Source organism: Microtus pennsylvanicus, chromosome 7 (assembly GCF_037038515.1).
Source record: "Microtus pennsylvanicus isolate mMicPen1 chromosome 7, mMicPen1.hap1, whole genome shotgun sequence".
Taxonomy (NCBI): Eukaryota; Metazoa; Chordata; class Mammalia; order Rodentia; family Cricetidae; genus Microtus; species Microtus pennsylvanicus.
This window is the reverse complement of record NC_134585.1, coordinates 115,322,186-115,345,797: the sequence shown is the minus strand read 5'-3', so window position 1 is coordinate 115,345,797 and position 23,612 is coordinate 115,322,186. Positions and strand designations below refer to the sequence as shown.

The 23,612-nt window shown below is 42.2% G+C and overlaps 1 protein-coding gene across 2 annotated transcripts in view; it reads left to right on the top strand.

Moving 5' to 3' along the window:
* Wars2 (tryptophanyl tRNA synthetase 2, mitochondrial) overlaps nucleotides 1–23,612 on the top strand; it is a 76,208-nt gene that overhangs the window by 30,593 nt on the left and 22,003 nt on the right. For both annotated transcript variants that reach the window (XM_075981801.1, XM_075981802.1), the window contains exon 2: nucleotides 17,245–17,502. In XM_075981801.1, coding sequence (XP_075837916.1) covers nucleotides 17,245–17,502 — 258 coding nt within the window. The remainder of the gene's footprint in view (nucleotides 1–17,244; nucleotides 17,503–23,612) is intronic.

Genomic DNA, 23,612 nt, shown 5'->3' with positions numbered 1-23,612 from the left:
AGTACCATCTCTTGTAACACCAAATATTTTACCCTGAGTGACTGCCCAGCACATAGTCGCTTGTCACCTGCAAGATATGCTTCCAAACCAGGCACGTGGCATTGCAAACAATAAGAATGGTGCAGCGTTATTTATGCTGATCGTCCTATGTACTAAAATGTATTGTAGAGAATTATAAACAATGTAAACATTCTAATGGGGAAGAAATCTTAGAAACTCATACTTAAAACATTATGGTTTGAGGGAATACTGACTTTGTGATGACGCTGTTGCAACAAAAATTATCGATATTGACTCAAAGCATATTTTCAAAAATATAATGTGACTATAGAAAACATAAAATAAAATAAGATCTGTGGAGAAGGTGTACTGGGATAAAAGCTGTGCTACAAAAGCAATCTAGAAGTATCCGTTGGCGAATAGAGGCACCCTTCTGGAGTTAGAAAGTCAAAATAAAATAGGAAAGAGGGAAGCTGTCTTGGTTTATGTACTCACACTTTGATGACGATGAGGGCACACAAGTTCTAAAGGCATCATTAGCTGGAGGGCACCAAAACCACGCTGCTGCTGTAAAGTGAGGGCTGGCTTCAGTTCTGTTCACTAATGGGGGGGAGCCAACTTAACGGAATGAAAAAGTTAAAAACAATCAAGTGAGGAAAGCTTTCTCAATTAGAGGATGTTCAATTTGGTCAGGCTCAAAGACAGCTAAGGCTACTGAGTTGTTTTATATACGGACAAACACACAGTGAGTGCAAGTCGTGATCAGGATGTCACCGCTGAACAGACATAGAAAACTGACCTTGACGGCAGAGTTTCAGAGGGCGAGCTACTCACACGTGCAAAACTAATGTTGATTAGTGAGTTTGGGGAACTGTGAACTCTGAAATGCTTTCGATATGGGCACCTCTTTGATAGCATCCTCTCTGCGTCTGGATGCACGTTACCAGCCTTATTCCCGGCTTTTATAAGAGACCCAAAGATAGGACCTGCAGGAAGCAATGTGGCATGTCAAAATATATTGGGCTATTTGTTCTTTAACGTTATGGGCTGTCATTGAGAGATTCCAGAGATTATTGACATGCGCTTTTGAACATAAAGAGGGATGGTGGATTAATGATCAGCTGACACTGGCTTGCAAATTTGAATCCCCTTCCCCCCAGTTTATTAATTATACACACAAAGTTTTATGAACTCTTCTTAAAGAGCTTCAAAGAAAAATCAGACATGTGTGCTTGGTTTTTCAAAAGTTAAAGAAACAGTTCACTGTTTGTTTTCTTTAAAAGAAGCCTATATCTCAAAACCATTTGTACTATAGTGGTTATGCAAAAAATGTCTGTTAAAAATTCAAAGGGAACAAAAGCTGTTTTAGAGAACAGCAGTAGATCAGGCTATTCAAGTAGTGTGTGTCCTGATACTCCATTACAAAGACGGTGTACCGTGAGTGCTTTTCACCAGAAAAAAAAAATGTCATTTGCTAAATTCACATTTACATTTTTCTGAGTGATTACCCATAATGGAAATTCCAGCAGTGCTGTTTAAAATGGAAGCAATAAGTGGAGTTAAAGCCAAAACCATGTGCAATAATTTTAAGGAATCAATGCAAATATGACCCTAGAACTTTGAACTGATCCTGGAACAAAATAACAGCAACTTCATCTATGATTACGCCCTGTGAGTTGATCTGTGCTGTCTATTTGATGTGGTCTGTCCAATAATGCTGCTTTGCAACACAGCACCACTACCTATACACAGTTGTGGTTTGGCCAATCACCAGAGGCAGGGCAGAGTTTTTATCCTGCTCTGCCTTGCCCACAGCACTGGTCCTTGCAGCTCCGGAAGGGAGGTCCAGTGGCCAGGCTCACTGTAGAAGGGATGGCAGCCAGATCTCAGAAGACCGTGTATCTGTTTGGTGTGCTAGCTGAGCTTGCTTGTTTCCTCTGGCTGCTGTAAATGACGTGCCTCACTCAGCCCTGTGAAGTGGAACTCAGTGCAATGGGGGCGTCTCTTACAGCTCTAGCGTCGAAGGCAGAGACAGCATCTTAGGTGCTTTCCTTACCGTGGGGCTGTATCGCTCCAACCGCTCCATCAAACATGGCTGCCTTTCCTCTTTATTACTGCCTCCTCTTATAAGGTAAATGATGAGGACTTACTCCAGTCAAGTATGGCCTCATTCTATTTATATCTGCGAAGACTCATCTTCCAAATAAGGTCATATTATGGAGATCCACGTAGACATGAATTGGCAGGGGAGCAGTTAAGCAATAGAAATTCTGTAAATTCAAATTTACCCAGAAACAATGTCAGTTGTTATATAAACATTTCTTCCGTTTTGGACGTTAGACTACAGATCCTACTGAACACTGACTCTTCTTACCATGTTAATCGAACATAGCATTGACTCTAGTGTAAGGATGCTTAATTTAAAAATGAAGGATTAAAGGCAAATCACCCACCCAGAGTTTCTCATGGGAGTTTTCATTTGCTTAATTAAGATCAGCTCATGGAGACACTTACCTCTGCCATGCTTTGGTGGCGTGTAAAGTCTGAAACAAGGGATTTGGAATTAATCGGGAAAAAGAACAATGTGGTCACTATTTTGAAAAGACAGTTGAGATGATGGTATGGGTTCTGCAAAGTCCAAAGCAGTTGAAAGCCTTGAGGAAAGATGGGGAATGAACACGATCCCTGTTGCGTTTGTAGCTGATTGGCTGATAACGGTGCTAGATAATATTACCGAGTGCTTCCTAGGCACTTTCAGTCTCCTCCTATGTTTAATCCATGGAATAATCCCATGAAGTCGAAGACAGTGAGTCATAAATACTCAATAAAGATTACACAAGCAAGGATGAGAGGAGCCAGGGACTGAATACATGGGACATAGTGAGGAAGAAGGAATTAGGAGTGGTTGTATGTCATTATGTCATTCCTAGACTGAGCAGGTTTGGAAGGATGGGTTTGGGGTACAGTGTCATGCTTGATGGGCTGCCGGCTGGAAGTGCACGTGAATATGCCACGTTGGTGGCTATAAAGGGCTGGCAGTGGTGTTTCCTGTTAGCATCCGTCTGCTCTGAATAATACGATAGTGTTTGATTGTATATCTTATGTGGCTTCAGTGAAACATGAAAAATAATACTGTCTTCTAAAAAGCATAGTAATTTAAACAGGGTGAATTGTTTGCGATTGTATATTCTAGGGCCCTTTTTAAGTTAGGTAAGTAGATACCATATTTAGAACTTCGTGGAGCTTTTCAGCCACATAGAGAAGAGGAATTTGTGACACGCTGGGAGCCAGCTGGCTAATAAGTGGATGGACTTCATCGCAAAGCCCTGTCTCACCTTGTACTCCAAGCTTTCCTACAAACATCCCCCTGCATCCCTCTAACCACAGGTTATCCCCTCAACCTGACGGCTTGTGGGAACCGCTTTGTCAAAACCATTAAAGAAAGAAATGCCTGTGAATTCTCTTCCCGACGCAGCGCCTGTTTTCAGTGGCATTTTGCTCTCATTAATCAGCATTGCAGCAGGGCAGACACTGTACTGTGTATTTTACTGTCCCCAGCACAGCAGCTCCTCCATCTCTGCCCCCAGGCTGACGCATTGGGGAAAAGGGGAGAGGGAAGCCATCAATCTTCCAAGCTGCTCGTGTCAGCAGCGAGTCCTTCCCCCTTCCTGTTGGCTGTCTCTCTCACCACCTGTGTTTAGAATTAGCATGGAAGCTGCTGCCCACATGAATAAGAACCACTGTCCTTGTCACCTGCCCTGGTACGGGCCACCAGTCCTCAATGAAAACACGTACATGAAGCAGTTATCTCTAGTGGGAACTAGGGAGGCGAGAGAGTCACACATCCCCTTTGACGATATTCATGACATAAAATTAAAGTCATATATTTTAGAAGGTAGGGATAATATTAGTGGCTCGAAGAGGTAAAACCAAATAACTTTATCGAACCCCATCTTCTTAGAGTTGTTTGCAGCCAGAGTTGATACCTGACTCACAGCCTGTCTACTGTCTACCGTCCATTCGCCACTCCTTCAATCCTCCTGCGGCTTGGTTTGTTCTTCTGTAAAACGACTGCATCGGAGGAGCTTTTGCAAAGATTGAGACAACATTCATAGCTCTTGCAATGGTATCCACTGAAAGCTCTCACCAAATGTAAGCTAGTGTTGGGCCTCCTTGCTCAAATAAAAAAGTAGCGTCAGACACATTAAGTGATACAAGTATAATATTAGCGGGCATAGAAGGAATTTGACCCTAGCACTCTCTGATCCCCAAAACTCATAAGTTTTGGGGGAGAGTTGTTTATTTGTTTGAGACAGAGTTTCTCTGGGTAGCCCTGGCTGTCCTGGAATTCACTCTGTAGACTGAGCTGGCCTCCAAGTCAGGATCTGCCTGCGTCTGCCTCTCTAGTGCTAGAATTTCATGCATTTTGTGAAAGATTTTTGGTATCTCAGCTTCAATTGACTAAGGTCACCTGTTACTGGTTCAGGCTTGGGTCAGCCAACTGAACTGATGATCATAATACCTAACCCCATACCCTACAGAATTTACCAAACCATCTTTGGGGATCAGAAATACAAGTGTTTTTATTTTTATAATTCTTATTTATAAGTATTCATACAAGAATATGAGCTATCTAGTTAAATATTCATACAAGAATACGAGATATCTAGTGCTACAACATCACTTAATTATGAAAGCGAGTAAGTACCGAATCTGTACTCTGCTGAGAGATTAGGAACCAACGAGGATTGCCAGACAGAGACATGGATAGAACTGAGCCGTTAGCCATAGAGAATTTTTGTCTTGTGCTTATATTGGAGTGTTTTAAAGATCTCTTTGTGAAGTGCAGGCTGTTCATGCATTCTGAATCCCATGCCATGTAAGATTTTTAGAACTGGACATTGCCAAGTAAGACTTTGGCATCTTCGTCAGCTGCTGAAGATGGTGCACTTGCTTGTCAGCGTGTCTTCTCTTTCCATTCATTATAAGATCAGAAATGACACCATTCTATTCTACTAACCTTCGTGGCTGCCACACGGCTGCTTCTGACTATCCGTTAAAGATGAATTGTTTCAGAAGTTTTGCTGTATTGTAATACAAATTATAAACAAATGAATTGTGTCTGTCTGTCTGATCAAGTTAGAAGCCTTGGAGAATAATTATGTAGTAATTGTCAAAGTATTGGTTGTTCCATATTGACCTCACATTAGAATCACCTGGAGTGCTATTAAAATTTAAGATGCTAATGTCAAATATCAGAGTGATTAAATCAGAATCATGTCTTTTAAAGCTTTGAAGGAAAACTGATAAGGGGAGGCTTAGAAAGAATCATCTCCTTTCATTCATACATAGTATTTCCTTCTATACATTTGTAAAGTTGAAGACACCTTTCCATGCTGCAAAAGAGTAAATGTTCTCAGACAAGCAGGGACTTCAGGCAGACATTAAGGGGGATGTCTGAACAATGATTGGGTTAAACCTTTCATTGGCCACCAGAGGTAACAATAAAATTGTATCTTCCCATGGTTAACAGATAAGACTACTTGAGAATTTTCTTATGAGGAAAAATTAATCTTAATCATTTGAATAATCTTCTTTCTACTTTAAAACTTTTTGTTATTTGTCTCTTGGCTGTCCTTACTATTCCTTTTTTGAATTTATTTATTTGTTTTATGTGTATATGTGTTTGTCTGTGTGAGTTTCTATGCACCAGGACATGCAGGAGCCTGCAAAGTCCAGAAGAGGGCAACAAATCCCATGGAACTGGATTTGCAGTCCATTGTGAGCTGCTGTGTGGGTGCTGGGAATTAAACCCACGTCCTTTGCAAGAGCAGGAAACTCCTCAACCACTTGGCCAGCACTGCTCCCCACTTTGCATATACAAATAAATTATGTAGTAGTGATTAGGATGTGTATGGCATGACTGATTTAGCAAGCAGTGTTTTTAGATATTAAAAACTTTATGTATATCTTGTTTAGATGTTATATTAATTTATTTTTATAACCAACTTTCTAATAAAACACAAAAGAATTTATATCCTATTTATGTGTTTCATATAGTTTTTGCATTTAATGAAGTTTAGCCCCCTGTGAGGTGACAGTAATCTTCCCTAAGAACTAAATCCCATGACTATATGTATATATATATGATTTTTATTAAGCTCTACATTTTTCTCTGTTCTCCCTGCCTCTCCCCTCTCCTTTAGTCCTCTCCCCAGGTCCCCATGCTCCCAATTTACTTAAGAGATCTTGTCTTTTTCTACTTCCCATGGAGATTAGATGCATGTAAGTCTCTCTTAGTGTCCTCATTGTTGTCTAGGTCTCTGGAATTGTGAATTGTAGGCTGGTTTTCTTTGCTTTATGTTTAAAAACCATTTATGAGTGAGTACATATGATAATTGTCTTTCTTAGTCTGGGTTATCTGACTCAATATATTTTTTAGCTCTATCCATTTGCCTGCAAAATTCAAGATGTCGTTATTTTTTTTCTGATGTGTAGTACTCCATTGTGTAAATGTACCATATTTTCCTTATCCATTCTTCGGCCAAGGGGCATTTAGGTTGTTTCCAGATTCTGGCTATGACAAACAATGCTGCTGTGAACATAGTTGAGCACATGTCCTTGTGGCATAGTTGAGCATCCTTTGGATATATACCCAAAAGTGGTATTTCTGGGTCTTGAGGAAGGTTGTTTCCTAATTTTCTGAGAAATCGCCACACTGATATCCAAAGGAGCTGTACCAACTTGCACTCCCACCGGCAATGCAGGAGTGTTCCCTGTTCCCCACAACCTCTCCAGCATAAATTGACATCAGTGTTTTTGATCTTGGCCATTCTTACAGGTATAAGAGGGAGTCTCAGAGCTGTTTTGATTTGTATTTCTTTTATGGCTAAGGATGTTGAACATTTCCTTAAGTGTGTTTCAGCCATTTTAGATTCCTTGGTTGAGAGTTCTCTGTTTAGATCTGTACTCCATTTTTATGGCATTATTTGTTCTTTTGATATGTTCTCAATTTCTTGAGTTATTTGTATATTTTGGAGATCAATCCTCTGATGTGGGGTTGGTGAAGATATTTTCCCATTTTGTAGGTTTCTGTTTTGTCTTGATGTCCACGTCCTTTGCTTTACAGAAGCTTCTCAGTTTAAGGAGGTCTCATTTATTAATTGTTTCTCTCAGTGTTTGTGCTACTGGGGTTATATATAGAAAGTGGTCTCCTGTGCTAATGTGTTCAAGCGTACTTCCCACTTTCTCTTCTGTGAGAGTCAGTGTGGCTGGCTTTCTGTTAGACTTTATTTTATTTTTATGTTATTTATGTGTGTGGACACATACATGCCACCACATGTAGGTGGAGGCCAGAGGACAACCTACATGAGTTTACTTTCTCCCTCCATGAGACGATTTCCAGGAAATGAATTCAGGTCATGAGTCTTGGGAGTAAGTGTCTTTATCTCCTGGTCATCTTGCTCGCCCTCCCATTTCATTATTTTTATTTGATGGAAAGGAGATCTCACTGAGGTGCCAAATGACAGGAAGAGAAAAAGACCCAAAGAAAATAGTCCAAAGAGATGTTTAAGTTCTCAAAGAACTAGCTGCAGAGTCACATTTTATAAACGTAAAAACCTGCTTTTGTTGTTGTTTTAGTTTGGTTTGGTTTGCTTTTTGTTTGTTATACAGAGAAACCCTGTATAACAGCCCCAGCTGTCCTAGAACTAGTTCTTGTAGACCAGGCTGGCCTCGAACTTGCAGAGATCCACCTGCCTCTGCCTCCTGAGTGCTGTGATTAAAGGCATGCACCACCAATGCCCTACTCAAACCTGCTTTTTAAACCATGTCTTTAACAAAATACTGTAGATTAATTTATAAAGGTGATGTGGGAGTGTCATATATCAATCTGTTGATTTCATTGGTTAAGCAATAAAGAAACTGCTTGGCCCAGATAGGTTAAAACATATGTGGGAGGAGTAAACAGAACAGAATGCTGGGAGGAAGAGGAAGTGAGCTCAGAGAGAGGCCATGCTCCCCTCTCCCGGGCAGACGCGATCGATGAAGCTCCAACCCAGGATGGATGTAGGCTAGAATCTTCCTGGTAAGCGCACCTTGGGGTGCTACTCACCTTATTAGAAATGAGCTAGTCCAGGTGCGAGAGTTAGCCGAGAAGAGGCTAGATATAATGGGCCAAGCAGTGTTTAAATGAATACAATTTGTGTGTTGTTATTTTGAGCATAAGCTAGCCAGGCGGCCAGGGTGCTGGGGACTCAGCCCTGCCGCTCTTATTACAACATAAAAGACAAACATTTTCTCCATTCTAGAGGCTGTTAGTCCCAGATCCTCTCTGATACGCAGAGAGGGCTGCTCTCTGCTTCCAGTGCCGTACTGTTGTTCTCCCCTCCAGAGGGACGGAGTGAGCACAGCATCCTCACGTGGCAAAGGGATGGAAGAACAAAGAGAGTGGGTTTTCTCTTAAGTCTCTTTTGCAAGGACATTAATCCTTCTCACATTACCAAAGACCCTATTCTCTCCTTATTTGTGTGTGGCAGAAAAAATTTATTTGCTATGAAGGGTAGGGAAAACAAAACAAAACAAAATCTCTGCATGAACTTGAAATTGGTTTTCAGTCACTGTAGTAGAGGATGTGTTCTATAAAGAAGAGATGTAGAATTCTGGAAACAATTTCCTAGAACAGCCCCGATAGATAGCAAAGCCTTGTCTGCGGGGAGGCTGGGAAGATGCTTACAGAAATGCTCTATTGTGCATAAACCAATTGAACGGTCTTGATGGCAGTTATAAAGCTCCGTACAGTAAAAGGCTTTCCTGTAAGCACTTCTGCTCCCCAGCAAGAGTGGCATGAAGTGCTTGAACACGCAGGGAGTTTTTGCCAGATATCTGACCCCTAGATGTAACAGTGCATGCACTCCTAAATGATTCTGCTTCCTTCCACCTCGTGCTTTCGGCAGCTATGAGAGGGAGGCCGTGGAAAACACCACACTCAACACCAATAGCCAGAGAGTGGCCGTCCCACGTGTGCCTTTTTCTTTCATTTTTCATTATTCTGCTGCCAAAAAAAACCAACAACAACACGATTTTAAAGACTTGTACTCATTGCATTTTGGCCATCAAGATTTAAAATGTAAATATTCTGGGGGTAGGGACAGCAGTGTGACATTTAGAACTCTGATAACAAGCAAGGTGGTCACAGGTTGCACTGGCTCGAGGACTTCCCCAGGTCTCCTGATCAGGTGTCAGGAGTTCTTACTTGAGTTCTGGTTCTCGATGGTGTGACTAGTACAGTAAGTTCCATATGGTTGTTTTTCCCATCAGTGGAATATCCATCAGGATGTAGCACATCAGCTTCAGTGATGGAGCGTGGCTTCCGATCATGAATTCCACTCTCGCGGTGGCATCCTTTGCCGTAACATCATCTTTCATGTAAATCTGGTCCACAACTGCTAGGTCAGACTCAGTCATTGGAGCTTCCAGGGCTGACTGATTATCCGTCTCTGGGAAATCCAGAGTTTATGAGTACTCACTGTCCAAATTCATATGTCCATATCATATGCTGTTCCATTTGAGGAAGCTACATTAAGAAGCCCTGCTTCTTCTTGGGAATTCCCATGGGGATGCCATTGATGAGAAAGCATCATGAAATACTTAAAAAGAATTTTCAGGAAAAAGCAAAGAGGTGGAAAATCATAGATTAAGCAAGGTAACCCAGACTCAGACAGAAATCACATATTCTCTTCCATATGTGGCTCCTGCTATGGTGTGTGTGTGTGTGTGTGTGTGTGTGTGTGTGTGTGTGTGTGTGTGTGTAGTTGATGAAATGAAAAAGGAAACTACGAGAGAAGGAGGGGTTACTGAAGGATGTGGGGAGAGCATTAGGACACACGTGACATGAAAGGGGAAAGGGGACTGTTGGAAGGGTGGAAGGGCACAAGGGGACCAAGGGACTTGGGGAATGAAGGGAAGAACAGAACTAATAAAACCAAATTTTGTTTGGCAAAGCATTTGAAGCCCAACACTATATGTGTTAAGAATAAAAGAAAAGAAGCGGCTTTGTTTTGAGTTAACCCCACTCTAGAAGGCTTCAACGGGGTGACCAGTGCTTACTCAGCAAGAGGGAGGCACCAGTGTCTTGAGAATGAACCATTGCTTACTCAGCAAGAGGGAGGCAGCAGTGTCTTCAGAATGAACCATTGCTTGGCTAGAGTTCTGGTCTCAGCAGAGATGTGCTCTTGGCTTTGTTTTGAACATTGCTGAAGTATGCTTTCCTCCTCTGAGACGTGGAATGGGACAGAAGATGGTACAAATGGAGGTGCCAGCCATTCCCAAGTTGAATGCAGTGCCTTTTGAGAAGGAGCACAGAACCAGAGCCCAGGGGTGAGAACATACGTCCCTCTCACCTGGCTCCCTTAGACCTAAAGCATGCTCTTTAGAACTTTGCTGGGAAGTGATGCCAAAACATTCTCTCACAGATGAAGGTGACACAGTGCACACTGTGAAAAAAAAGGAAAATCAGAGGTTTAAATAAGCCTGTAGTAACTATTCGAAAATCTAAGTTTATCTCTGTTAGGAATATTTTTTAACAGAACCTTTCCACTGGTGCAAAGAAATCCAATTAGGCCAGATTAAACCAAATTAAATGCCCAAATTTAATAGATAATGGACTCCCGGGTAGCTGGGAGCATGGCAGGGTAACTAGACAGGGAGCGCACACACAAACCCAAAACCACCTGTTCCTCCTCTGTGCCCCTGCCGAAATACCCTGTGGGAGGGGTCAGCACTTGGCAGACTGGGAGTTGGAGTTGGAGTCCAAGCGCTTGGCAGGCTGGGAGTTGGAGTCTGGACCAACAATCTCTTTTACACCCTTTCGCCTGATTAGCATTGTATTTAAGCAATTATCATAGATGTTTATAAGAATTTACTTTCTAATGGGTTACTCACTTCTTCTTTCTTTTTTCCTTAAGTGTTAGTTATTGCCTGTGTATTGTTTTTTGGGGAGTGGGGTGGCGGGGGTGGGGGCAGAAGATTTGCTGTGTTTTGTACTAATTGGGTATTTACTGTGTTGGTTCCCCTCTCTGTGCATCTGGTTCTGTTTCTAGGCAGAAGTGAACCTACTTTCTTTGGTGAGCATTTCTCAACAGTCCAATGTTCTAATGCTTTGTGGAAGCTGAAGTTGACTGCAGCAGAACAGTGCTGGGCCCAGTCAAAGCTTCCAGACAGCCGCCTGATGATTTTCTACACAGGGTCTCCTGAAGCCGATTAATAAAAATGCAGGGTTGGAAATTGGGGTTCAGCCTGAAGATCCAAAAAGCAAAACAACCAGCCACTGGCTCTTACCTTGACCTCAGTCTGAAAAGGCGATCCTGCCTCCTGGAATCTCAGAAGGAGAGTGCCTGCTGAGAGCTGTTTCCTCCCATTTTATATTCCTCTCTAGGGCTGGGGTTAAAGGTGTGCACCACCGTGATTAAAGGCATGCATCGCTCAGTTTCTATGGCAACTAGTGTGGATACTGGGATTAAAGGTGCGTGCAACTCTAACCTGGTCTGTAAGGCTGAGCAGTGGTACTGTTTTCCTCTCAGATCTTCAGGTGGTCTTTATGTATTAAAATACAATTGAAATGCCACTACAGTCTCCTCTGCTTCCACTCTGAAGTCTTTAACTGACAGTGGAGAGATTCAGGAAGGGTGAAGGTGTTAAGGTGTGTTTCAGCAGTCTAGAGTGTGATAGTGACACGTTACAGATGGCAAAGGGAGGAACTAGCAGAGCGCTAAGGGGGGCTTTAAACAGTATTTTTAACTTATATGCAGTCAGAAGAGCAAACAGACTTATAAAAAGATATTTCCATCCACGTTAGCTGGTAGTGTTAATAATGACTTTATTGGAGTCTGTGGCTCCGTGGGCACAGGCACAGGCCACAGAACCGAAGACCTGAGTTCATTTCCCCAAATCCATGTGGTAGAAGAGAACCAACTCCTGCAAGAGGTCTTCTGATGTGCTCCCATGAAACTGCACCCTGTGGTCCATGTGTGCCCCACATACGCACACTCATGAGTAAGCGCACACACACGCATACACATACACACATATAAACACACATACTAAATACATACATACATACATACATAATCTTTATTGCTATTCTTTTTAAAACACTTCTGGAGGTGTGGTCCAATTATGTAGCCTTGCCTGGCCTGGAGTGCTGCCATACCGGCCCTTCCCTGCCATTCTGATAACAAGACATGGAGCTTGTTCAGCCGAGTTTCTGTGTTTGCCTCTTTTGAACACAGTTAAAAGCAGTCTGATGACTGAGCATTTGATGCTCTAGGTAGACAGGGCAGGGTTTTGTAGGGACGACTGAGTCTTTGTTTCCCACCATTGTTTTCAAGTTAGTGGGTTTCACCCTGCTGGCGCCATGGCTCATCAGGTGAAGGTTCTGGCTGCCATAGCTGATGACTGGAATTTGATCCCCAGACCTCACAGGGGCGTGCTGGAGGGAGAGAACTGACTCCTGAAAGGTGTCCTCTGACTTGCACGTGCACATGTCCCCTAATAAATAAAATGTTTAACACACACACACACACACACGAAGAAACCGTGTCAGGGCTAGTAGGTAACCTGATCCTTTTGATGTAACCTACTTACTTGGGATCAACAGCAGAAATTCTCTTGAGTTGTCTCAAGCATTGTCTTTTGCAATAATTCACGGTTTGGGATTTTTCAATTGCTTCTGAGTGCAGTCATTAACACTACTAATATGATAGGTTTGGATATGCTCAGGACCTTAGGCAAGAAGAGTTTCAGCTCTGTGAAACTGGTGAACCCATGCCAGCTTTGGCCGATCCCTCACCCTCTTGTCAGGACTACATCATTGTCCGTTGCTGGTGTTGGTTCTACAGTGAGCCAGTTAATTGCTTGGAGGTGGCTTCTGTGAAGGAAATATGCCTGAAAGGAACACGAGGGGGTATCATACACAGTCGCTTACTCTGTCCATTGCAGAGGAATCCACCCCTCCAGTGAGTGCATGCCTGTGGGCCAGTCCCGAAGCTGTTTTCTTTGTGGCTTGCCTGCTGTCCACTGGGGAGCCCATGCGCCTTTCATTTTCATTCTTCTCTGACTACAGTGCTTTTGAACACAGAACCCCCCATCCTCCCACCACCCAAACTCCACATTCCAACTCCATGATCTCATGGTACCAGGCATATCTCCCCTGCCATGCCGTCAGACCGCCCGCTGGCTCTCGCTGAGGAACAGACTGCAACGTAAACTCAGCACAGAAGAGCAGGTCGCTCTCTGTATATTTTTAAGACCAGGGATCCAGATCCCATTTAGAGGCTGTATTTGTTTAAAGGCTCCTTGAAAACTGAACAAAACATTTCTTGTTGCTCTTACGTCTTGGTAACATCATTCCCTCTGCGCTGATGTACAGAATCTCGGAAACCAGAGGATGGAAAAGATGCATTAGCTCATGGTTAATCCATTCCCACTGCTCAGGATGCCTTTTTCCCACAGTCGATCCTCTTGTGCTTTTCTCTTCGCGTCTTCTCAAGAATTTATTTTCTCCAGTTCTCCTGGGGCACAGTTTCTGACTTTGACCATAGAGGAATTTATATGGAATTATTCATATTCTTTTTTTTCAGCTTAATATTCCTGGTCTCCACAACCCTTTCTATTACCATAAACAGCCGCTCGTCTTCCTGGTCAAGTATTTCTGGATGGTATTTTCGCTCCCATTTACGAAGTTCCGAATTTGTTTTTCTGCTTTACTTTCCCTCTCCATCAGCCAGCGCTGACGCCCATTAATCATTTTTCAGTGCACTGAAAAGCCCTTGCTCATTCCCATACCGGAGCTGCTCATGGTCCCTGGGTGCTGGAGGAAGCCTCCTTAGTCTGTGTTCATTTCTCTCTCCCTCCCTCTACTCTCCTTCGCTTTCTCTCCCTCTCCATCTCTCTGACCCCATTCTTCTCTTCCCTCTTTCCCCTCTCTCTCTCCTTTTCCCTCTTCCCTCGATTCGCAACTGGAAAATGATTTTTAAGAACTGTTTATAAGTAATGATTTGAAGATTTCATTGAAGGGGTGCATGTGTGTGAAGGGGGATGAGGTTGTCAGTGGTCTGATGATGTTTTTTCATAGTTCCTTGAATGGCATTTTTTATATCCTTGGAGCTACAAATCTTTTGGATCCTCTCCTGACTGCTTGGATGAGATTCAATGCTGGACCATAGACATATGATGTAATATTCTATTTTGACACTGTCATCTTATTAGCTGAAAAAAAAACAAATTACATTTGTAAAATTTGGAGTTCTTGGTGAAAGAGAAAAAGAACAACTTAAGGAGCCTCGACACTCACTTATGTAAAGTAGATTAGCTCTCAGGAGCTACTGGTAGGTAAAAGATACAGCTGTAGGATGTTGTATGCTTTCCCATGGTTTCAACATGGTTGCAGAGTGTTGTAACATGAAGGTGTCCATTCTGCCTCAAACGGTCACATTTTAGGTTCTAACCAGATTCTTCACACTCTTGTATGACAGAAATGGCATTTCAGAGCAAGGAGAAGAAAAACAACTTTTTTCTACACATAGTACTGGAATAATCAGCTAGTCATCAAAAGAAAACTGAATGTCTCCTTCACACAGTATGCAAAACAAACAAAAACACTCCAAATAGATGCAGACCTCAATGTGAAAGATAGATAAAGCATTAAAGTGTACACGTGGAATTTATTGACTATGCATATATGTGTGTGCGTACAAATCTCTTCAGGACCTCATTATATTAAAAGATTTCTTCTATGACACAGAAGTTCGAAGTAAAGTACATTATGTTTATTGAACTAGTAAAGAACTTCTCTTCATCAAAGATAATGGGAAGAAGTAAGTACATAATGTATTTCCTCTGAGAATGTATTTCCTCTACCTGTAATTAACAACAGTACCTAGAACGTATACAAATTCTTAACTAGTAAAAGACAATTCATCCAGCTAAAGCATAGACTAGCTTAAACAGGATATTCACAATAGCAGTAGAACTGGACAATAATCATAAAAGATTTTCACGTTCTTTAGTAATTAAGGAGATGAAGTTAAACTTTCGTAAGATTCTACTTGGTGTCTGTTCTGTTAACTAAAAAGACTGGGACAGTGCTCAGGGTTGATGGGACTCTGGAGGCACGGGAAGGGGGGTAGAGAGTTCACACTGATCCATTCTCAGGAGGAGTTCACCAGGCTATAGCATGGTTGAAGAGGCATGTGTACACCTTATGATTTTGCATTTCCACCCTACATATAGAGAAGCTTGGCTAGTAGCACACAAAGATATATGTATGGCAGTGGTCTTCATTCCTCTGTAACCATCTTATACTTATAGAAAAATTGACAAAATTATTTTGCCAAAAGCAACAAATTCTTAATCAGTGATGCTGAGCGGAACATAGGTAGTTGTATTAGTTATTCTTCTGTTGCTATGAAAGACACCGTGACCAAGGCAGCTTACAGAAGAGAGTTTCTTTGGTTTGCTGTTCCAGAGGGTTGAGTCCACTGTGGCAGGAGGCATAGCAGCAGGAGCAGGAAGCTGAGCGATCACATCTCCACCACAAGCACAAAGCTGAAACTCTAAGGTGGCAAGGCTGTGTGGTCTCAGAGTCCACCAGCAGTGACATACTTACTCCAGCATGGCTGCACCTCGCAACCCCCCCAGACAGTGCCTCCAACTGGGAACCAAGGGTTCAAACACGACACCAGCATATGTGAGACCTTTTCATTCAAACTGCCACAAGAGTAGAGTGACCACATATTGGCTTTAAAATCCCACATCTGCTGTTTCCTTGCTGTGTGGCCATGGGTAATCAATCTATTGATATATCTGTGACCTTTGGTTTCTCATCTGCAAATTGGAAAGAGTAAACCCTGCTATATTAGGTACCCAACTAAATGTGTTCCTGTATATAAAGAATGGAGCATATGGCTTTGGGGACCTCTTCCCTAATGTTGGATTTCCTTGCCCAGCCTTTATACAGGGGAAGGAGCTTGATCCTACCTCAACTGAACGTGTCATGCTATGTTCAAGCCAATGGGAGGCCTGCCCCTTTCTGAATGGAGACAGCAGAGGAGGAGAGTAGGTAGACAGGGAGAGGGGGTAGATGGGAGTGGAGGGTAATGGAGAGGAGAGAGGGGAAACTGTGGTTGGTATGTAAAATAAAGAAAAAAATGGTAATAAAAAAAGAATTCAGGACAACTAGGGCTGTTAAACAGAGAAGGAAAGAAAAGAACTGAGCATAAAGTGTAAATCTTAGCAGCATAACTGTCCAGTAAACATGGGGACTATTAAGATGTTCTTGCAGTGCTGACCGGAACAGCAACAATGTGATGTTTAGAAGCTTTAGTCCATACAGTTACTGGTGCCTGCTCACAACTGCTGAGTCATCGCTACATAGTAAAGTCACTCAGGAAAAGTCACTGTCCTCTCGCTTAGTTTTTCCTTCTCATTTTTTTATGACACTAGAAAATGTGACTCAAAGGGAAGACATGACTAAGACAAAAATATTTTTATAATTTAGAAAATTATGCAGAATTTTAAATTTTTCTTAACAAATTAAAACCTAAATACAATTAGTGAATAAACATGAAAATAACCTTAGATTTAAAATATTAAAATGAAGTACATATTCTTTAATTCTAGCCTAAGACCATACTCATTAAATTATAATATCAATAATAAGAAACAACTCAGTAGGTTTTAGACTAATGCTGTGGCTTTCATTTTTAACAACAAAAAATGAAATCACAAGCAAAATCCAAAGGCTCATTTAATCTCTAATGAGATGGCCTCTTCGTGCACAGGCATTCATGGTGACCACTGGGACCAAAGCCAAGCTTTCCCTATTAGGAACTGCTATCCATTTACCCCATTTCTGGTTCATTCTGTTCATGATTGTACTGCTTGCTACTTTGTACCTCATTGTCAACATACATTGCATACATTGTCAACTAGATTGCTATCTTTTGGCTAAGCAGACCTCTTCGTAAGCATCTTTGTATGCTTTGAAGTAAGAAAAACCATTTTTAATGTCCATTTGTCTCCATTAGCACCAGCATAGTGAGCTAAACAGAGTCCATACCCAACAATGCATGGTGATGCCCATCAGGCTGTAGTTCACAGAAACAGGACTATACAGTAATAGGTACACAGAATGCATGGATGCTGCCTCCAAAGCAACTATGTTTGTTTTTCTTTTCCCTGTTGCAGAAGGACGGTGTGGAGCGTGTGTTCTCTGGCATCCAGCCGACAGGAATCCCCCACCTGGGCAATTACCTTGGAGCCATTGAGAGCTGGGTGAAGTTGCAGGCGGAGTACAGCACAGTGTTGTACAGCATCGTTGACCTCCACTCCATCACTGTCCCCCAGGACCCCGCCCTCCTCCAGCAGAGCATACTGGACATGACTGCTGCTCTTCTTGCCTGTGGCATAAACCCAGAGAAAAGTATCCTTTTCCAGCAGTCGCAGGTCAGCTCCTCAGACCAGAGCCCAGAGGGCTTGGGTTTTTATGTTGTTTGACGTGCCTGTTCACAGTCTTTTTTAAAATTATTCAAGGACGACATCATCTAACGTGATGTTTCCAGTTTAATATTTACATGCATTTATATCGCTAAGTATCCTTGTATTTCAATACTGTTTTTCAGCTTCCTCCTGCTATACTTCATGGTCTTTCATCCTCCCCAAAGTTATGCTACATTAGTTCTTTGAATCCTGGGATTTTTGTTTTTTAAGTTGGCTACTTTCAGTCTGATGACTTCCCACTGTTGACTAATCTCCTTGTGATCGGGATTGAATTTTGTGACCAAGGATTATTCGTAATTCCAATGGTGGTTTATTGGATATTGAACTTGGAAGGCTTACTGGATAATTTCATTGTCCTTTTTTTGTATAATAGCTTTTGAAAGGATTTGATGGAGCAAGCCAGGATATTTGAAGACAAAGTCCCAATATCAGTGTATAAGCCAAGAATATCTTCAGAAAACCAAAAGAAATGAAGCCAAAATATTTGACTCATACCTTCACGGTGGGTGAGTCAGTTATCTTTTGACAGGGAGAGATACTACCCAGAAACAGAGCAATTTAGACACACACTAGCAAAGACGATAAGAACTCCTGCTGGTCACACCCCTTACTGCAGATCCGCTTTAACCTGCAGCATAGCCCCAGTCAAGGGGTCCCCTTTCCTGATCACTGCTACTAATTTAATACACCTTTTTATTAACCCAGATTTTACTGCAGAGTAACCAGCTGAAAATATACAGTAGGTGTAGGGGCTTGTCACTCAATGGTAGAATGCTTATCTAATAGTTCAGAGTCCTTAGCTGAATCCCCAGCATGGCAAAACACACAAGTATACACAGACATACATGAACACGCACACACTAAATAAAGAATATCCTTAATAAAGTTATCAGTGTAAGCCTGTCACTCATATGCATATGTGAAATGATGTCATCATTAAATGGATCATGCAGACAACTTACCCAGATTTACTTTTGATTTACAGTTGCTCAGAAAGCTTTTGCTTATGGCTTTTCCAGTTTAGTGTTGGGCAGACCTAAAGTACATATCTGTGTTGGGCAAATGCAGACTTCTTGATGATTTCCATGCATTCATTAGCTTTGGCTTTTTAAAAAGCAGCAGTAAATCAGCTGTATCTTCTGCACATCTGCCTATCAAATATGTGTATGTATTTATTATGCCATCTTTGTCCTATATTACTTTTTTAAAGTTTTTTTTTTAATTTTATGTATACGGGTGTTTTGTCTACATGTATATGTATGTGCACCATGGGCATGCAGTAGCCATGGAGCCTAGAAGAGGGAACTAGATATCCTGGAAACGGAGTTACAGATGCTTGTGAGCTGCCACATGGGTGCTGGGAATCAAACCTTGGTCCTCTGCAAGAACAGTGTTCTTAACCACTGGGTCCTCTCTCCTACCTCAGTCCTACTTTGTTCATGCTGCTGGTCCCCAGTCCTCCTGCCTTGTCAGTCATCCTACCTGGGAAGCATTTCACCTTCTTTCTGAAGGATTGTGATGCTTGTAGTTCTAGAAGCCAGTTTCTTTCTACCCTAACGCCTGTCCCTGACACTGCAGAGGTGCTCCTCCTCAAGCACCTTTCGAGTCACCTCATGCGAAGCACGCCAGCTTCACTCCCTCCAAGCTGGTTTTGATACAGGCGCTCCTTTGATCCTTATTTGATGTTATTTCTAAAATTGCATTCTCAGCCACAAGTTACTATTTCCATATTTCTTGGAGGTGAATACATCTAATCTCCCCCAAATAGCTGCTTGCCAAGTTGCTTTTGAAGTCATCTTTAAATTAATGACCGTTTCAAAAGCCACATTCAACAGTTGTCCTTTCAGCTCCTTCCTCCAAGGATAATGTCCTTGTGATAACATTTTTAGCATCACATTAGCATATTATACATGTTTTTCCTTGTAATAGACTTTTGACAGTGACCTCTTTAGGTATATAAAGTGTGCAGTCATTGAGATAACTTCTGTAGCCTATAGCACTTAAGAAAGAGAAACCTACAGTGGGAGAGACTTTGTGCACTGTCTCCTAACTGAGGAGCCCGGGAACTCGTTGGTTCCCAGGTGGCTAGTATTTTAGGTCAGGGAGAAATGAATGACACAGAGTGGGGTCTGCCTGCCTCAGCTTCCGTCCTCTTCCGCTGTCGTGTTTCCTTGCTGCCTTCCTTGACTTCAGCTCTGTCTTGACTGTAACCTCTAAGGAACACACTTATCTCACCTCCAAGCTGCAATTCTGCCCTCACAGCCAGTGTGAACAGCTTCCTCGGTGCCTTTGTAGCCATGAGACATACCCAGTCTGGGCAGTTCCCTCTGTTCTAACTTAGACAGTCACAGTGTCCCAGCTCCACAGATGGACTGGATCTCCCAGGCCCCGTTTTAGTGTCCACACAGGACACACGGAGGTGTCCATGAGAACAGGTCAGTGGCCATGCTCTCATGCTGTTAAGTAGTGAAATAACTAAAAGTAGATATCCCATACAATAGCGTTTCTCCCCTTCAGTATTTCAGTGTGCCTCTCTGTAAATTCAGAAAACGTTGTATATAAATACCATGTTATCATTATACCTAATGAAGTTGGTGACAAATACACATTACCGTTTAATCCTAAAGTTATTTCGAGTGGTCTACCCAGAGCCACACGTTGGGTGTTCTGTTTGTTTTGGAGTGTGTGCCTTGTGTACTCCTTTGCAAGTTGAATCTCTCCTTCCATTGTGGCTTCTGGGAATGGAACTCGGGAGATCAGGCTTGTGTACTAAGTGCCTTCACTGAGTGACCTCGCCAACCCTACAGTAGGTCTCGTGAAGTTGTTCTTTATGTCTAACTGTAGTTTTGCAGCCTGTACCCTTTGACTGACATCTCCCTATTTCTCACTCCACCATCCCCTGATAACCACCCTTCTCCCTTCTGTTTCTGAGTTCAGTTTCTTTCCATTCTATATATGATACACAAGACATTTATCTTTCTGTACGTGAACTATTTTGTTTAGCATATACCCTCCCAGTTTATCCATATTGCTGCAAATGATAGGATCCTTTCTTTATAAAGACAGAATAGTATTCTATAGTAGCAGTTTATTGGTATGTGGATAGACATCTGGCGGGTTTGTTCATATCTTGATGTTTGGGTCTACAACTTGTGAAAGGTGCTGTCGTAAGCCTGGGAGGGCAGATACCTCTGCCATCCTGAATTCACAGTCTTGGGGTTTGGACCCAGTGTAGGGTCATGTGGGTGTTTTCTTTGGTCTCCTTTAGGAACCTCCACACTCGTTTCCAAGATGGCTGTACTTTTTCGTTCCCACCAATGCCTGGCAGGAGTTTCCTTTTCCCACATGTTGCCAGCATACGTGATCGTTTGACTTTTTAACAGCAGCCGCTAAAGAGATATGAGGTGACGAACCTGTGAAGCCGAGGACAGAAATGAACCATCTTGTTAGGTCTGCGGGAAGAGTTTGTGGTCATGTTCATAGAGCGAATGGGTAGGCCCTTCCTGCCTGTGTCTGCTGACCCTCCTGGTGTGCTTTCCTCAGAAGCTGCAGGCAGAGGGCTGGTGGGAGAGCCACCTTAGACTTTCTGCTCTCACCTCACAGAATGTCAGTCCACCAGCTGTGTGGTAGCTGCAGGCATCTTTCTGCTAGTTGCCTGCCCTGGGGCCAGACCTACCCCAATTTAGCTAAACAGCAACCTAGCCTTTGTGCCACAGTACCAAGGTGACATAAACTTAGCACCAGTTTGTTTTGTGTTCGTGACCTGCTTGACTCTCATCAGTGACTTTCAGAAGCATATGCAGAAAAATAATTTAATTTTGACAAATTAAGCCCCAATATAGGAGACAGGTAGCAGGTGATATACAGATCATTTATGTACATCATTTAATACTTTGCCCCCTACTGTTGCTTCCTTTATTTTGGCAGTTTTGTACCATGTGAGCATTTGGTTGATAAATAAAAAAGCAAAGAATTAGGAAGATTTGGGAACTGGGGCCAGTTAAGAGCATTTATACCTGATACCCCCACACAATTATTCACAAGTAGAATTAATAGTTTTTGAAATTGTGAGTTAGATAAGAGTGTTGTTTTCTACCATGTCACATCTTCTTGGTAGTATGGCCATTGGTTACATGACGATTTTCCCATGTGCCCTGGTTGTGCACTAGAAAAATCCCTAGTAATCATTTAAAATGGGAAAAGAATTTGGCTATGCTGTGATGCTGATTTTAACAATAATTTTCATCTGCAGTCCTTTGCAGCCTGACTGGAACAGTTTAGACATATTGAAGATTTTTCCCCATTATTTTCCTTTTCTTCCTCTCCCACTGGCCTGTAGTTCCAGTGCTTCTCCTAAATATGTTTGCCATATGTGGGGCGTTTTCAGACCTCGTCTGAAAATGTGTACATGAGTGTGTATGTGCACATAAGTGTGTTCACAAGCGCGTTTTGTTTGGGGGAGGGGGAGGGTGGGGGGAGAATACCTATATGTGTATTTGGCAGAGGTTTCCGTCTCAAAGCCAAAGTCACTGCCTTTTGTTTTTGGCAGACCTGAGCACAGATCCAACCTGAGTCCCCCAGATGTCTGTGAGGGACAGGTCCGCACATCTCTCCCCGACAGCATCCCTGCAATATAATCACCCTGCAGATGGAAGATAAAAAAAAACGCAAGACTCAGTCCTCAGCCCTGGCTTCCAGAGGAGGTCAGGACAAAAGGAGGGTTTGGGGTATCAGGATATCAAGTTACTGAAGGTCCAGAACTGTCCAGGAAAAGTCGGCAGAGCAGGAAAGGAATCTGAATCTGGAATGTAACCTCTTCTCTAATTAGAGTTATATTTTGTTTCCCAGGAAACAGAAATCTATAATAATAATAAATTAAAGGGTACTATGGGGAATCAGTTGCTGAATGAAGGCCAAAGGAACTGAGTAGATGGATCTTGGCCCAGTCTGTGCACACAAAGTTATACCTGACTCCCCTCTCTGTCCTGAGAAGTAGAAAGCCAGATCCTAAAATGAGGCGGAGCCCCCATGGGCTCTGTGTACGCTGGTCTTTTGCAAGTGCATTTGAGCATGAATTCATGATTGTGGAACTCTCCAGGTTGTTAGCTACCAAAAAGGAGGGCATGCTCAGCTTTTAATAGGAAGGGAACAAACATCTGTAGACTAACGGCCTTTTGGAATGTATTTGTAAAATTGGCAATACCTCTAGAGTTCCTGGGGAAACGAGTCTCCGAATGGCCTGTGCTGTAGACTTATGGTGAAGACGCGATTCCACACCCAGAGTCTGCATATGTTTCTTCTCTACAGAGTTCTCACCTAGACCACAGGTGCCCCTTCCTGGCCTCCATCCGGGCTTCTGTATGACTGGATGAGAAGGGATAGGACGGCTGGACAATACCTACAGGAAGTGGTCTTGCCTTATACTCAAAGCAAGAGTGGCCTGAATGTCACTGACATCTCTTTTTATTCTTATAATTGACAAGTAACTAATTTTTTCTGAAGCCTATTTAATGTCTACGATAGGGGGTTAAGAAAACCATGTGTTATATTTGGGAAAGACTAACTTTCTATCACCAGTCACTGTGAGCCTGTCCTTGTCTCCAGGTTCCTTGATATGGCAAAGGTTTTGTATAAAGTGGACTAACAGATGGTCATCCAGATGATGGCTATCTTTTTTATCTTCTTTAATAAAATATTTTAAGAAACTTTTTGCTTACTTTTTATTGTGCCAGGAATATTTTGGATATCCAAGAGTATTGGATACTAAAAAAAAAAAAAAATGTTTCAACCATTCCAAAAAGTACGAAGATGAATGGCTGTCTTTTGAAATATTAACTTCCTTCATATAGGTTTTGATTCCAAAATAAAACATTGCAAATACAAGAGAAACTTTTTAGCTCCCTCGAATTTCATTCCATGCTCTGACCCCCTAGAGGCAGCCCCTTTGTCTATTTGGTATTTATCATTCCCGCATATGTGTTTATATTCTTATTGAATGTGATATGGCCATAAATAATCTGTATTATTTCTTTGCACATTTTCAAACTAAGTCAGTG